Raw genomic sequence first — 16,221 nt, 5'->3', positions numbered from 1 at the left:
ATCATTTTACCAAATGTGTTGTAATTTTTGCCTGGTGTATTCGAATGCCCTCGAATGACTTCGTTTCTGTAGAATAATAATAAATCCGTATCAGCCATGCTCAGATTGAACTTTAATTCTGATATAAACGTTATAAAATTTGTAATTTTATCATTACAATACCTACCTTAATTTATAAAGTGAGAAAATATGTCACCAGAACCCACCTAGTGGACGGTGAAGTAGCAGGTTAGAATACAGTACCTATACGGCCTTGTAGTCTGCAGAAGGGGATAGTCAGCCTATCTTCCGTTATTTACATCGTTTCTCGCGCTTTCAACAGTTCTGCTGAGAAGTTCAAGTCAAACGCCCATCACCGACTCTTGTGTAGCATAAGTGTAACGTCTAAAAGAAGTTTCGTTTCAACCTCCAGGCCATTTTACGTCGGTACTCAAAAGTACCAGGCCTGAGCTTTACGCCATTCTACCATCACCTCCGACGAACGACAAAAGTCTGCGATATAATATTACAGCTCCGAAATTTCAAGATAGCACCGTAAGAACGCAGGTCGAGTCTACCGTAGCATCCCTCAAGGAACTTTTGGGCAGAAATTGTAGAGTACCAGTCTTATGTAAAGGGAGACTGGGTTGATCTTCATTTGGAACACGGGCACAGCGTAAGGATTGTCCAGTACCATTTTATAATTGAGATGATTTCTGTTGGTTCAAAGTTCAAAACGCTCATTTTGCTTGTGTATGTGTGTGTTTGTGAGACTTCTCCTCCCTCTAGGTCATATCTATTAAAAATTAACAAACTCCCCCCTTTTTTTAAATAAAACATATCCGATACGGGTCACCAGTCACTAAGGGAGGAAATACATAGAGCTCAGAACTGATTATATTTTTGCTCTCGCATGTGCAGTGTTATAGGGGAACTTTTGGGAAAAAAGTGGAGTCTCCTTCACCGGGGGTCTGGGGACTCCGCACCCCAGCTAAGTAACATGATCTACTAGGTTAGAGTAGGTAGGGTATGTTAAGTTAGCACGATTCCTTTTATAATAGATTTCCTTAGCTAATCCCTTCTTGAACATATGGCTCCCTAATGTGTCTCGTATTCGCGGAACCGCGAGCTAGCGATTAAAAATACCATGCATGTTACACCAGCAATAAATTATAATGTCCAAAAATATATAACTTGATAATGTAGCAAGGGCATTAACAGCAATGTCTCCTAACCAAAGTTGGCTTATTGCTTCAGTAAAAGGTCAAAATACCATACCGTACCACACAGGATTTTGATGGCATGATTTTTTTTACTTGTTTACCAGAAAATTTAGCAAAAGGTATGGTAATGATCATCAAGTAATAAACATTTACTTGGTGTCATAAAATGAACATGCATTCATGTGTTTTTATGGAGAGAATTTTCTCCTTTATTAGATTAAACATACTTTTTTTTTTATAAAATTAAGACCTGAACAATGTCCATATGATTTTTGTGATGTGAGGAAAATTTATCTTAGGCTCATTAAGCACGTTTATTTTGAATTATCAATTTGGTATTATTTTACTTATGGACATTAATTGCTTTCAACATAAAATATAGGTTTTTCTGTTGTATTATGATGTGATTTGCATGATTTTGAGGTTTTTTTTCCATCGCAAATGAATACTTATCCTTCCCCGGCAAATGATATACTGTATACAAAATTAATAACATTACGACTTGTCAGAATACTGCAACCCCCTCTCCATAGCCAATACGGCAAAACTGTTTTTACTGATTACAGTTTTGCCGTATTAGCTATGGAGAGGGGGTGCAGTATTCTGACAAGTCGTAATTTTATTAATTTTGTATATATCATTTGCCGGGAAGGATAAGTATTCATTTGCGATGGAAATAAACTTCAAAATCATTCAAATCACATCATAATACAACAGAAAAACCTATATTTTATGTTGAAAGCAATTAATGTCCATAAGTAAAATAATACCATCAATTTTTAATATGACAACAATGAGATTTTTGACAATGATGAGTCTTGAGTTTGGTATAAGTTGATGGAAAACGTTTTCTTACTGGTTGCTCTAGATAAATGCAAACCATTTGCCTTAAAATTATGTAAGAGTATATTCCTCAGCACCTGGGAGATGGTACAAAAGGCTCTCTTTTTATACCAAGGCAAGATACAAATTACTTTTAAGATTTGGTAGTTTTATATGCATTAAAGTGATAAGCATATTTATAAGAAAATTGTTTTTGAAAAACAACATAGCCTACTCTGGTCGGTTCTGCTTGTGCACTTAATTAACGTGTGACAAATTTTCCAGAATATGGGTGAAATGATTATGGTACCATCAAAGGCAGCATAAGAATGCTTCTGTGTACGGTATGCTTTTTTTTTTTTTTTCCCCTCTTATTTTTAAGTCACCCAGCCAAGGGTTTGGAACATGCGTAGTCTGGACCTCGGCCTATCCTGACGTAGGCAATTGTACAAATTACTGTGCAGCCAGTTGTACATTTGTATGGATCCCCACATAGGCATTACAGTACATAGATTTACAATATTTCGTGACTTAAGTTTGGTAATCTGAAGGCTGTTGTTTATCTGTATTGGGTCTGCAGTGGGACACCCTTCATATACTTAGGTTTGGCTGCTTTAAGCAGCAGGGAGCTGTGAATCCTTATTTCACCCTTGTTCTATAAAACATATTTGCATGATTTTAATGCTTTTAATTGAGAGAGAAAATCTTATGACGTTTTACTTGGAGGATGAAATGATATCCAAGCAAATGTTACCAAAAATATTTGTTATTCCACTGTTGTGAAAATAATGTTCAACGTTCACCTCAAGTGTTTGATCTTGTTTGCGTATGTCCGTGTAACAGGATCCACAAATTGCTGCAAACGATTAACAGTGAGATGTGCGTACCCTTCTTCAAAGGGTGTGGACAAGTTTTTGGCCTTAGGCAAAGAGGTGAATTTGTAAAGGAAGCGGTTAAGAATCCAAAATGTTTTTACAGCCATCTGTTTGTCATCCAGCAGTTGGAGGCCCATCCCATCATAAACTGTAGTTCCTTCAGAAAAATTTAGTTAATACCCTTTTTTATGGAGGCATCAGCTGCAGTGAACTTGTTAATTTTCATATATCCTGGGGACATTTTTAGATTTCCATGCATGCATCCTCCGAGGTATTTCCTAGGCTCATTTGGTGGGGCAAGATATACCAGTTCAAGACCTATGCTTTAGGCTAGCAACCCCACAGGTGTTGATCAGAGCACTGCATTGTACTGTACTTGCTGCAGTTGTTGTTTGGGCCCATAAGAGATTATTCTGTTAAGGTTACTTAGGCAATGGGCTAGTGATGAAAATTTTGCACCAAGAATGTTACAATTACTGAGAGTTCCCTGTAGTCCGTGTTGCTGAACAGTGCTGATTCTCGGCTTGGAGAAATCAGTTTTGGAACCATCAAATAGGAAAACGTAAATGGGCGTTTAGGGATAGATCTTTATATGGCATCTCTTATGGTGTTATCCTCCAGATGGAGTTGAGATTTCTTGTGCTTTTACAGAAGTTCCTGAGGTCATAAGGGCTTCCAGCAAATTTATAGACTAGGATCTTAGGTAACATCTTATCATTAGGAAAGCTAGTGGTGGCAGAAATTTCAGAACCACCAAGTAGGATTGTACTGTACTTCAGTAAAGTAGCAGCAAGTATTAAACTTTGAAATGAAGAAAAAATGTGGCAAAAAATCCAAATTTATTTATATACACTTTACTGTGGAGTAGCTGGCATAAATAATACGAACTACATTTATATAACTCAAATGGCAATATATTGTAATTTTGCTTTTTGCAAACCATAACTTATTTGAAATTTTTCATTTTTTCCTTTTTTGAACATGCTGTGGTAAAGTAAAACTCTTCAGCATTGAAATGATAGTTCAATCAGTTTCTTACCATGAAAAATAATTTTTCATTAATTTAAAAGAGCATTCACAAAGCAAAACACAGTCGGGGAGAAGTTGCTTGTCTCCAAAGCAGACATGATTTGATTTAGGCTGAAATATTTTAAGGAAAATACAGGACCCCAAAAAGTTTCATTCACAATAAGTTGTGTATGCAGTGTTGATTTTTCCATGTGGGAGAATACAATATACATGTCATCATGAGCTTGAAGGTGTAATGATAAGTTTAGATGTTTGCTCTGTTATGAAATACTTACCTTATAATTCATTCATTCCAGATTCATATTATGTGCAGAAGGAAGAAAGAGACTTTTAACCAAGAAAATTACGTTTAACTGCTGCACCTCCGACAACGTTACATTATTCAAGAGACAGTAAACCAAATTTCAAAATGTCGTCGTCCTCAGCAGAAGTGTTGAAACCGTGCAGTGAAACTCCCTGTGGTGCCTCCAGCACATCTCCCTTACCAAACTCTCTGGTAACTTCTACACCAGCATGGGGAGGTGCTGGGGTGGCCAACCCTACCTCGAGGGGTTTATGCCCTTGGGGTTCTGTTTCTCTTGCTTCACCCGAGAAAGATGCATCCACTTCTTTTCGTGATCTCATGTCAGAAGATCTTGCCAAGGATATGCAAGACAAGTAATTGAACTGCCTGTCGTTTTAATGTTAGGGCACAGTATTTTAAGTATGGAGTAAAGTACTTCCAGCTTTTATTTTTATGCAAAGTTTTAAATTTCACAGTAACTTCATTGCTCTTAAATATCCCACATGCATGGTCTTCATGAATCCTGGACACTCCATTCCTTATAAGAAAATCATCTGCTGGCTGGCAACACTGCACATGTGCCTTACATATCTGGGTTTCTGGAGAGCCAGAGTCACACTTCGTTTGCTTTGCCTGTTGGTAATAAGGCTTTCTGTTTATCTAAATTTTTCCAGAATGTTAATCATATACTGTTCATTATCTTGAATTGTGTAGTCATGTATTCTTGTTAATTCGATGCTTTTCTTAGCCTGTGTATAGATTTCTTTTGAAAATCAGAGTTTTTTTTATCTATGGCTGTTTAGGATTATGCCACCTTTTCTCCACCATTCTGGATGGTGCTTAGCAGAAGATTAGCTTTGTAAGCACAGTACTTTCAGGTTGCTTTAAGACAAGAGCACGGTTTTCTCTTAGCTAGCATATTTTCCTGTTCTCCAGTGTTTTTGGTACTGTACTTGGTGTTATTAAGTGATATTAAGCAGTGAGTGATATGCAAGTTGGCTTGTTTACGTGATATGCAAGTTGGCTTGTTTACGAGTTATACACTTTTCTCTTCATATTGTCTTTATACAGTTATCCATTACTCACTTTCCCATCAGCCACTTTCTTCAGTGTGCAATCCCTTAATGAGTTCGTTCATAGCCTTCAGAGAGTGTTGAACTACAAAATGTTTTTATTCGTTTATCTCAACCTTATATTTCCTTACTGCTAAGTAAATAAGTGGTAATGGGGTAAAGAAAACAAAGATAAGTTGGAAATGAGTTGTTGTACTTACTGTACAATCGCAACAACTAAAATATACTCTTATAAACAAAAGCAAAGGACATACTACTGAGTTGTGATTCTCAATGTCTTGTTCTTGCAGATTTGACTCAGTTTGCATAGACCTTCGGTTCTTTTGCTTAGGTCAGTCCCAGAAGCTCTCGGATGAATCTTGTCTCAATTAGCCCATTCAGGCACTCTTAGCATGTCAGCTATAAGCAGTGGTTGGTTTTGAAACAATGTTTTTAAATGAGAATTTTTTTACTTACAACGTATTACTTACAATCATATCTCACACCTCCCAACCCCACCATTCCTCTAGCAGCTAATTGTCTGAAATACACAAAAAGTGAGGGTCTTGGCTGCCTGGAACTGTAGAATCCATGAAGCATATGCACAGCTCTGCCAGCCAGCAGGTGATTTTTTTATATAGAAATCTGAAATGAAGTGTCTGTGATGATGCTTAAAGAGTTTTTTTTTTTACTAAGGAAATAAAATTTTCTGTTTCCAAAACAGGGAAAATGAGATGTACATCAAAGCTTTAATAGACGGTAAAACAGAGGCCTCGAGCTTGTTAGAGTTCAACAAAACAGAAGATACATCAGATGACTTCTTGCTGGCTCAAATGCTGCAGTATGAATTTGACAGGGAGTATGATCAGCAGATTAATAGAGAAGAGAAACATTACAATGGAAATTCAAAAGGTATGTTTAATATGAGATAAGATGAACGTTTGTCCTTGCTGTACAACATGCATTATCATTGTTATTGTTTAGGTCAGATTTTCTCTTGAAATGAGTTCTCTCTACCATGTGATTTGCATCTTCATCTACGGCCCTTTTTCTTGATATCCTGGGTCTTCCTACAAGCCTTTGCCCTGTTACATGTCTATTTTTTTTTTTTGACTAACTGTTCCGTCTCCCCTCTCATCATAAATCCAAGCCATCTAAGTTTCTGAAATCTGTCTATTTTCAAGCCACTGGGCACTAAATCCTCTGCCACTTCATCATTCATATGATCTTCCCGTCGCATCCTGGCCATGAATCTTTCATTTATAGTTACATTTTTCAAAATTCCTTTTTATTTATTTTTGTACCCATGTCTAAGGAATAGAGTAATACAGGCTTATGCACACTTCTTGAGATATGCTCAGTTTATTACTCAAATGGTATGTGTGTATTTGTAGATTGGCATTCTCTCCACTTCATCCAGTCTTTGCTGCTCTTTTTGTTATTGTCTTCTTAATACATGCTTTGGAGAGATCTCATTTCTCCTCTCAACCCTGCAAGGTGGAAACGAAAATGGTGATGGTAGGAGAATGGAATTTATCGATCTGTATAGGTATCTAAAAGTAAATGTAATAGATGTTTGGCACCAAGGAACAAAGTATCAGAATAGTGAGGTAAAGAGTTAAAGGGTTAAAATTTATAGAGATTAGAAGTGGGATAAAAAGTTTTTGTTGGTGAAAAGGTGAATCAATTTTTGAAATGGTTTGTTCATGTGGAGAGAATGGAGTATGATGGGTTGTGAAGAAAATATATGGAACTGTTAGGAAGAAGAAGATTACATATCTAGAAAATGCTGGATACAACGAATAGAAGAGGTTAGAATGAAAAGACCTCAGTATTTAAGATGCCAGATAGTGGATGTTAGAGTAGAATGCTGCTCTGTGTTTAGGGTCAGTGTATGTGCTAGAAGTTGGTTAAGTTGTAGAAGTTTGCACAAGGGATTTTATCCATGACATAACTGTAAAGGTTGGAGTGTAGGAGTAACAATTATTTTTTTTTTATCTTGAGTCACCCCTGTCAAAGGAAATGGCTGAATGTGGAAGAAATGTATGTGTATAATTATATTTATTTTTTCCAAGGTGTTGTCGATTAATGAGAACATTTCATGCTTTGCAGTGTCTGTTTCTTTCGACAAATTCAAGATTTGTCCAACTTGGTATGGCCCAGATAGTGAGGATGACCTACCTGAATTAGACGAGGAAAATAGGGACTTTGATTCATTTGAGGTATGTTGACTTTTTATAATGTCCTCTTGATTTAGTAGAGGTATTATTTAAGGTAATAAAGTTTCTTGCTTACGGCTTGCACAAAATTTGTATAGAACTAAAATGTCAACATTTTTTCAAGAATTTTGGGGTTGACTGCATAATCAGGATTTGATTGTTAGAAATTTGTGATAGTATATGAATTTTGTGATGGTATATGAACCACCTTATTGAAAGCTTGAAACTCTTAATATAACACACTGCTTTCAAAACTTAAGTTCTCATAGTGTTTGAAATATTAAGTATCAGTACCTTGTGTACTTGTATTTATTATGGTTATGACATTTTCATAATTGTCATATTGTTCAAAATTTTATCAACCATGTTTATCAAATTTGTTGTTGCTTGTAACAGTTACTGTATTCATTAATATGAGTTTTTCTTTTATGACTGTAGTGGGTAGTATAAAACAAGTTAAGAGATTAGACAGCTAAGTGAGAAGAGATCAGACGGAATAGATGAAAAGTAAAAGGAAGGAAGCATTGCAGCTTGGGTTGAAGGATGCTGTAACAACCTTTAATACACTACAGCGTTCCATGTAAAGTACACACAGGGTCATTCATTCTTTACTTCACTTAGTTAGGTTTTCCATCACCTTAGGAACTCCTATTACCTAATCCAGGTCACTTCAGCTGCCTCGTTTTGTTACTATCATAGGTTTTGTGTGTTGGCTATCCCTGATGGGTCTATCATCATTAAAGCCTTCACAAGACTGTGGTCTAGCACAAGTTACTGATCATCCAAGCTCCTTCTAATATCCATCACTTGAAACTGGAGTTATACCCTCTCACTTATTGTGTAGTGTAAGACTGAGAATAAGGCATAAGTGGATTGAACGTAAGATGAATTCCTCCATAGGTCTGCAGTAACAGATTACGACAACAGTCACACTCACACACATTCCTGCAGTCGAAATTGTGATGATAGAATTGAGGAATCAAGAGACTATAGTGGCATAAATGTTCAGGATAAAATATAAAATGCATTATCAGTTGACAGGACTCAGATAGTATGGCTTAAGAATGCACACAGTCCTTCAGGTATCAGTTAATAAATTGTATCATATTTTGTGTCGTCTGAAAGAGGTGTGACAGAGCTAAAGGTTCAAGTAATGGGCTTATATTGAAACATTCTTTTTTAAACTTAGGTTTCTTTCCTCACAAACCCATTACTTTTTTATACAGTAACATGATTAGTAATTGTGCATGAGGCTTTCATAGCTGCTGACACACTGATGAGGTAGGAAGGACTTCAAGGGACATTTGGGTTTCCTGGGCAGAGATGAATACAGAAACCCAAGACTCCAAGGAAAAAAAAGTTTAAAGTACGACTGAGACCCCGTTGAAAAATAAACAAACATAAGTGCTCGTGTGCAAGCTGAAACAGCAGGCCTACTGACCTTTCAAAAAGCATGCAGTGGTTTCTGGAAGTTGAGGGTGGATAGAATTAAGGGATTGAGGGTTGTTTTTTTTTTGCCTTCATTTCTAGATGCATGGCCGAGTACTTTGGTTAAAAACCTATAGGCAACAGCAGGGTTCATTGGCCTGAGTCAGCTATAAACTGCATGCTACAGGGAACTGGCAGTGAATCCCGAATTTGTGAAGTTCTTACAGTTCCTAAAGAATGTAGCAGTATTACCAAAACCAGATTGAAATTTATAATAATAAACATTAAACTTATTAACAGTCTTTGTTATTGAGACACTACAATTTTATTTTTATTACAACTAATCTAGGATTCTTGGTTGGCAATGGGTCAGTTATGAAACAATTTCACCTCTATTAATACAGTTTTATAAGTTGTTTGTCATGTTGCAAATCAGTTCCAGTAATTAGACTTTTGATTACACATTTGTGTAATGTATTACATTAGTCAGTTTCAAATAATTAGACATTATTGCAGAATTTTTGTTATACTGTCTCCCTCTCTGATATTTTGCATGTTTCAGCAAACAATCTCTCTCTCTCTCTCTCTCTCTCTCTCTCTCTCTCTCTCTCTCTCTCTCTCTCTCTCTCTCTCTCTCTCTCTCTCTCTCTCTCTCTCTCATATCAGTATTTTTATCAGAAGAGTATATATAGTATTATTTGTTACATCTAACTAAGCTATTTTCATTTTTTAGGCTCGTGAACGTGATGACCCACTCATGCCATCTTGTGGCTATGTGAAAGTTGGAAAAGGATTTGTTACTAAGCACGACCTTGGTATTTCTGGTCGAAAGAATGCAGAACGTATCATGAATTTGCCTCCTGGCATAAACACTGGTGATGGTGGAGGGTTTGACATGCATTTATCAAACAATGTAAGTATTGCACAGAATATCTTCACACAATAGTATGTCTTTAGTAAATATACTGTAATGAGCAAGGAAACTTTATAATTAGTCCTGATGCTGAATTAAATATTTTGTAGGTATCAGCTGTGGTGACTGGTCTGTTTGAGAGGTGTAGCCCTAAAGTTTAAGAATTGGATTATGGGTCTCTGGTTTCCTACCAAGTACCCTGTAACCAGTAATGTTACCTTTAACAGTTAATTCATTTTAGGTTTATTCCACAGTATAGAAACCCTAAGAAATATGGATGTATAATGGGAAAATCTAGTCATTGTATATATTTAATTATTGAGGGGTTTTGTTTGCCATCTTTATCAGTATTCCGTAATTATATGTAGGTTAAGAACTTTTACCAAATAGATTTCCGTTGTATGAATAAATTATTTTCTTGTTTTAGGTTTACAATAAACTCCAGCGTTCGGCAATGTCTGAAGTGCGTCGTAAAAATCGTGTCCATGACAAAGTGAGTATTGGTATTAGATATTACTGTTATTCAGTAATTGTCAGTTGTTTTATTACAATCCCATAAGCATGTATTGCCTTATTTTGGACAGGAAATACCCAGCCCACAAAGAATGCATCCACATTGCAGTTATCCATACAATTATTCATCATTTGCCAAAGATTTATTCTCCACTCACAGTCAGTCATTGACTTGTTTTCAGGCCGTTTGTGTGCAATAAGTCATGGACTTGTGTGCATGGCATGTTTTACTGTAGCTTGTATGCACCTTAACTCAAGTCATTCAGGGTTAAGAGGCCTCTACTGGTCATGCTCAGGCCTGCTTATGTTGCTCCCTTCCCTCTTCACTTCTTATTTTCCATTGTGTCATTATTATTTTATTTATTTATATCATTGCTGCTGTTCTTGTTCATCATTGTTAATTTATGTTTCTTGATTGAAATTGTTCTCTATCATCATTTTTAACGTGTTTTAGTTTCTTGTTTCAAGCTAGGTTACATAATTTTACCTTTCACATATGATGCGTACTGCACCCCCCCCCCAGCAAATAGCTAAAATCCCTCTAAAAATGCTTATACATGAGTATTTAAATAGTTTTATCACAAAAAGTGCATTTAGTCATAAAATTATGAAAATACAGTAATTAGTGAATATTTCTCAGTGAAAAATACTGCGAATGTTATTTAAGAAAATTGGCTATGAGAAGTATGTGGAATGGCTGATGTTTGCAGTATGTAATATTGCTGTTTAGATATGAAGAGAAATGCAACTGCAGACACTAGTTAAAGTGTTTGAAAGCGTCAGCTGTAATGGAAAATTTAAAGTAAATGCGAGCAAAAGTAATGTAGTGAGGATAAGTGGTAATCAAGAAAATTTTTATTATCCCTCCTGCTGCTAATGATTTAAACACAAACTAGACAGTGGGACCCCACTCTCTGGAAATAAAGACCTCACTTGTTTCATATGTTATTGGAATTCATTTGTAATTCAACGGTGTGGTCTTTTACGTTTTTGATTAAGAAAAAGATGTTTGCATAAATGGAATGTGAAAACATAAATTGTGTATGTACACAGTTTCTGCCTGCACTGAAGTCATATACAAGATCTAAGAATTCTCTGTAATGTACTGTATGTAAAAGAAATTCTCTCTCTCTCTCTCTCTCTCTCACGTGCATGGTTCACATTGTATACTTTGAGAAATGCTGGACCTTACTCTTAAATATTTTGAAGTTCTCCTGATATCTTAGATCCCGTGGTTAAAGAGGAGATGGCATTGATATATTGAAACCTGTTGATCATAAATAGCTGTACTTCATTGAGACAGCTCCCAGCCGAACCATCTTAATATTTGAGAGAAGAAAGATTCCACTGTGCATGTCCAGTTCATGCTCCATTGGCCCACAAGGCAAGGCCTCATTCTCATGTGCAGCTTCGCCATATACAGTTGGGCTGCTGTGCCTCCCAGAATATTGTCTTTGTACACCATCGTTGTGATATGCCATTCATTCATTTTTGTTCACTTATTTTACTCATTTATTTTATTTCATCTTGATTTGTTGAGTTCAGTGTTATGTTGATTTTGTTACTGAATTTAGTGGTTCTTGCCTTCTGCATGGTGGCATGCTTGCCACCTTTGTGTTCCTGTGAGCACTCATAGTTTTGATACTAAGTTTCTTGTACTTTGTTCTGTGGAGGTTCTGTTTTCCTGATTTTGAGATTCTATCATTTCAAATATATCATTGTTGTTTTTTTTTCAAATATCAGGTATTAATACTATCCATTAATTTTTGAGTGCATTTAAACATGGGAAGGCTGTGAGGTAGGGTTTTTTACTATCTTTTTAGTGTATTAGTCTGTTGTAATGTTTACCTTCAGTTCTCCATTAGACTCGGCTGTTCATTGTATATTACTACTTCAGTGGACAATAGAAAGTTATTTTTATTTTCCAGTATTATTTTGATTAGCATCCTTTTCCCTAATTATTTACTTTTTGTGGTCTCAGAGGGCAAGTTGTGCAGCCCCTTCATGTTGTCCTTGGACAAGGACCTGCATCTGAAGTCCTCTTTCTGTAGGGCTCAGTGTTGTTTCCCTCAAGAGCTATGTGTAGGGTATTTTGACTGGTCCATGGATCAGTGCTTCCTTGACATTCAGACGTAGGTGTGTAAGTGGCATGCATTCAAAGCCACAGAAGGAGATTGTTGTCTCTTTCATCTCTTTGCACTGCAGTCTTCGTTGTCAAGACACATCTCTGACAAGACTTCTTTGCATGTTTCCTAAGAGGACCTCTCACAACTCAAGTTCAAGGTTCATGAGGTCCAAGCCTTCTCATCTTCCTGAGCCTCTTAATACAACTTAGAGGGGACTTAGCATTCTCTTAATGTTTATTTGTTGTGTCCAGTTGTCACAGCCGATGATATTTTACCAGCAGGACAGGGCCTGGGTCTGTCATTCACATCTTCATGATCTCATCCCCTTTTTTGGAGTACCTGCCTTTATGCTTCATGTGCTTGGTGAATATACTATGTAGGGATTATGTCTTTCATTGGAAATCCATTACTTTACAATAGCTCCTATGATAATGGAATAATGGATGACTCATCTAATGTGGCAATGGCTATCATTACTGGGAGAGGGATTAGACTTGTCACATTTTGGTCTACTCGTCTCCTGCAAGACTCCTCTTCATTGTTCTTCCTCCTCATTTGCAATGTAGTCGGATAATGGTTGATGGATTCTTAAAAACAAAAAATTTTCATATTCAATTCCATAAATCATAAATGTTCAATGCCTTCCCTTCCAATTACTCTTTGAAAAGTAGGTTAGCACAGATGAATGAGGTGCTGGCATGAGCTGGGAATGCATAGTGGAACCTTTGTTCTTTCAAGATTTATCAAGTTGGTGTGGATGGTAGTTGTTTGCAGAGAGTGCAGGCTGTGTGTGATTAACGGATTTGTAGAAATATGTTTTTATTGTAAAAATGTTGCTTGATTGTTGATTACTTTTTTCACTCAGGTTGAAAAAGCAACATCAGAAATGGCCTTGGATCCCAATACTCGTCTTCTTATATTCAAATTGGTTAACAATGAAGTCCTAGAGAGTGTGAATGGAATTATCAGTTCTGGCAAGGAGGCTGTGGTGTTTCATGCACTAGGAGGAGAGTAAGTATTGCTTTTTTGTTGATTTAGAAGCTCTTTTTAAGTGTTTGTTTCCTAATAGAAATATAATTTAACCAGTGCTATGAAGATATTATTATTGTATAATGTAGAAAAGCATTCAGAATTGTTTGAGGTAACAATAATTATCAGTAATTGCCTAGGCTGGGCCTACAGCCTTTTTGCGAGCCAAATCCACAGAAACCTGGTGTTTGCCCAGTGAACAAAATGTTTTATGGAAATTTGAGTAGGCTATCTTTTTCTCTGAATTGTAAGTGTCATGCCATGAACAAAAAATAGACTTGAATTTAACATTTTATCACACAATAAATACTAATTTTCATTGTTGAAATGTAAAAGAAAATACATATTTTCATGTCATATGCTGGTGAATGGTTTATGAAAATAAATACAGACATGATCATGGACATGAAACCTAGATATGTTTTCAGGCTAGCCTAGCCTGGGGATGCACAACCTAATTTGTACAAAACCAACGAACCATTATGACAAAAGCTTTTTCAAGGAAAGATTAAAGATTTTAGCTTATTATAAATAGACTATTTTATGGACAAAGACCAAGTTTTCTTGATAGAGAACATTATTACCACACAGTACTACATACTGTAGGCTAAATACAGTGCTGAATGCCCAGGCCAAGTTTATTGGACTTGGAAATAAATGGGCTAAGCACACAAGCTCTCAGAAAAGAACTTGATTATATTGAGGAGACTACATGTATTCCAAAGTTGTAAATGAATGGAAGGTGTACAGAAACACTATTATCTATTCAACTCAACATAAGTATATCATAGCAGACTTGCTTTGTGTAATACACTATGGGGTGGCTGCTTAAAGTCCATTCAACAGCTCACTGCAGTGTAAGCTGTCAGTGCCTCTACTTTGGCATCACTTATTGGAACTTCATTAGGGTCAGGTGTTGTGCTCCTTTTTCCTGCTCTTTGCAATGGCTGGCCCATGTCCTCAACTATTTTTACTTCTCCAGTAGAATATACATTGATTTCTTCACAGGTGGTGTGTGTGTCCTTGAATGGGGCTTGGTTTGTTGTGATGGTTTTAGAGAAACAGTGTTTTCCAGTTGCTGTTCCAATTAGTCTTTATTTCACTATACTAGAGTTCAAGATATTCCCTTAACTTGCCTCAGAGGTCCTCCACAATTGTTGTGCTGGCAGAGATTCACAGACCTGCATTAATTCCAGGTATTACTTAGCGGATGCTGTCCTATGAGATCTCATGAATGTTTTAGAGATCTTAGAGTGGTTCCCCTCCAGGTGAATGAACAGATTACATCCTCTTTCAGTCAATGTCACCAACACCAAAGATTGGCTTTTAGTAGGTTTGCCTCCTGATTTTATAACAAACTCAGTCTGCATGCACCCATGATCACCTTACTGACCCTTTTGCTATAAATACATTGGCAGAGGTGAAGATACTCTTCGTACTATATCAAGGACTGAAGATCTTCAGTATGAAGATTCCAAGCTCTTTGTTTCTACAGATCAGCATAGGAGATTCATTTAAATATAATCTTATATTGACTGGTTTGTCATTCTTCAATCCTGTAACTCTGTCTACTGAAGAGGACTTTTCAAGTGAGAGTGACAGTTCTTGTAATCAAGGCCTTGTTAACTTCTATTGCCTTTCGAAGGGATTTTCAGATTCAAGCAATCCTAATCGTGTGTATACTCTGGGAACGTGAGACACAGTGGACATGTTTTATCTCCAGTGGATGTTGTACACACTTCTTCCTTTTCATCATTCTAATTTCCTAGTTCATCTGTAACTCTTCTTGGAGACATGAATTCCTATGTTACTAGCTGCTGTGCCTTGCCACTTATGCATTTATTGAAGTATTAATGAAACAATAACTACACCCTCCTGTTTCTGTTTCTATTTTGTAGCCTTGAGGTTGTCTCAGACACATGATGATTGACCTTATCTGTGACCATCTGGATCCATTAAAATCTTACTGCAGATAGAGATCATTTGCCCATGTCCTCCCATCTTAGAAATTCAGGCTAATTATGTTGATGGAGTCGTTAAGAAAAAAATGTAGTGTTTAGAAAGTAATGCAAAATTTTTTCATACAAACCCATTGATCATATTGAGGTGCCTTCCTCTTGGCTCTGGCTGTCTTGCAACTATAAACAATAGACTGTGACCACCTGTCTTTGTACTGATGCTTCAAGGGTATGCGTGTGAATACTGTCACCCGGTTGTTAATTTTTTTAGCTATTCTTCATTGTCTTCAAGACTTCTGAAGTACTTCTCTGGGAAATTTGACACTGCGAATGAAGGCTAATCATGGTTAATGGGTTTGTTGGAAACTTTTTCCATATTTTATAAAAGCCACAGTTTTAAGGTACTTGTAGTTTATATCTTTTTGCATTATTGTATTTTGAAATATGGCTTTTCTTGAAGTGCATGATGAGTGGAACTACTAGCTATTGTTTGATACCAGCTGTATGTGATTTGCAGAGATATTTATATTTTTTGTATTCCTCTTAGGTATGAAGATGTTCCACTTCCTGAAGAATGTGCAGTGAAAGTTTTTAAAACTACTCTGACTGATTTCAAAACTCGTGAGCGATACATTAAGGAGGATTATCGTTTCAAAGACAAGCTGACTAAAAGCAATACCCAGAAAGTGTGTAACATTTTTAGTTCTTGCAAACTTAAGGCTCATTTGGTGATAAAGTGCTTGTGTATTACAAGGAACTTTTGCTACATTGT

General features: G+C 36.4%; 1 protein-coding gene across 3 annotated transcripts in view; it reads left to right on the top strand.

The window, feature by feature from the left end:
* Positions 1 to 198: 198 nt before the first annotated feature.
* Positions 199 to 16,221, top strand: part of LOC136843921 (serine/threonine-protein kinase RIO3) — a 27,417-nt gene continuing 11,394 nt past the window's right edge. Inside the window, exons 1-8 of one of the 3 annotated variants that reach the window (XM_067112866.1) lie at positions 199 to 655; positions 4,225 to 4,585; positions 5,988 to 6,175; positions 7,376 to 7,485; positions 9,644 to 9,823; positions 10,251 to 10,316; positions 13,328 to 13,473; positions 15,997 to 16,135. In XM_067112866.1, coding sequence (XP_066968967.1) covers positions 4,338 to 4,585; positions 5,988 to 6,175; positions 7,376 to 7,485; positions 9,644 to 9,823; positions 10,251 to 10,316; positions 13,328 to 13,473; positions 15,997 to 16,135 — 1,077 coding nt within the window. In that variant the 5' untranslated portion in view covers positions 199 to 655; positions 4,225 to 4,337. Of the gene's footprint in view, positions 656 to 2,314; positions 2,369 to 4,224; positions 4,586 to 5,796; positions 5,888 to 5,959; positions 6,176 to 7,375; positions 7,486 to 9,643; positions 9,824 to 10,250; positions 10,317 to 13,327; positions 13,474 to 15,996; positions 16,136 to 16,221 lie in introns of those variants that run through there. The other 2 variants (XM_067112867.1, XM_067112868.1) reach the window with 2 other exon arrangements.

The sequence above is a fragment of the Macrobrachium rosenbergii genome, chromosome 12, assembly GCF_040412425.1.
Source record: "Macrobrachium rosenbergii isolate ZJJX-2024 chromosome 12, ASM4041242v1, whole genome shotgun sequence".
Taxonomy (NCBI): domain Eukaryota; kingdom Metazoa; phylum Arthropoda; class Malacostraca; order Decapoda; family Palaemonidae; genus Macrobrachium; species Macrobrachium rosenbergii.
This window is presented reverse-complemented; position numbering and strand designations above follow the sequence as displayed.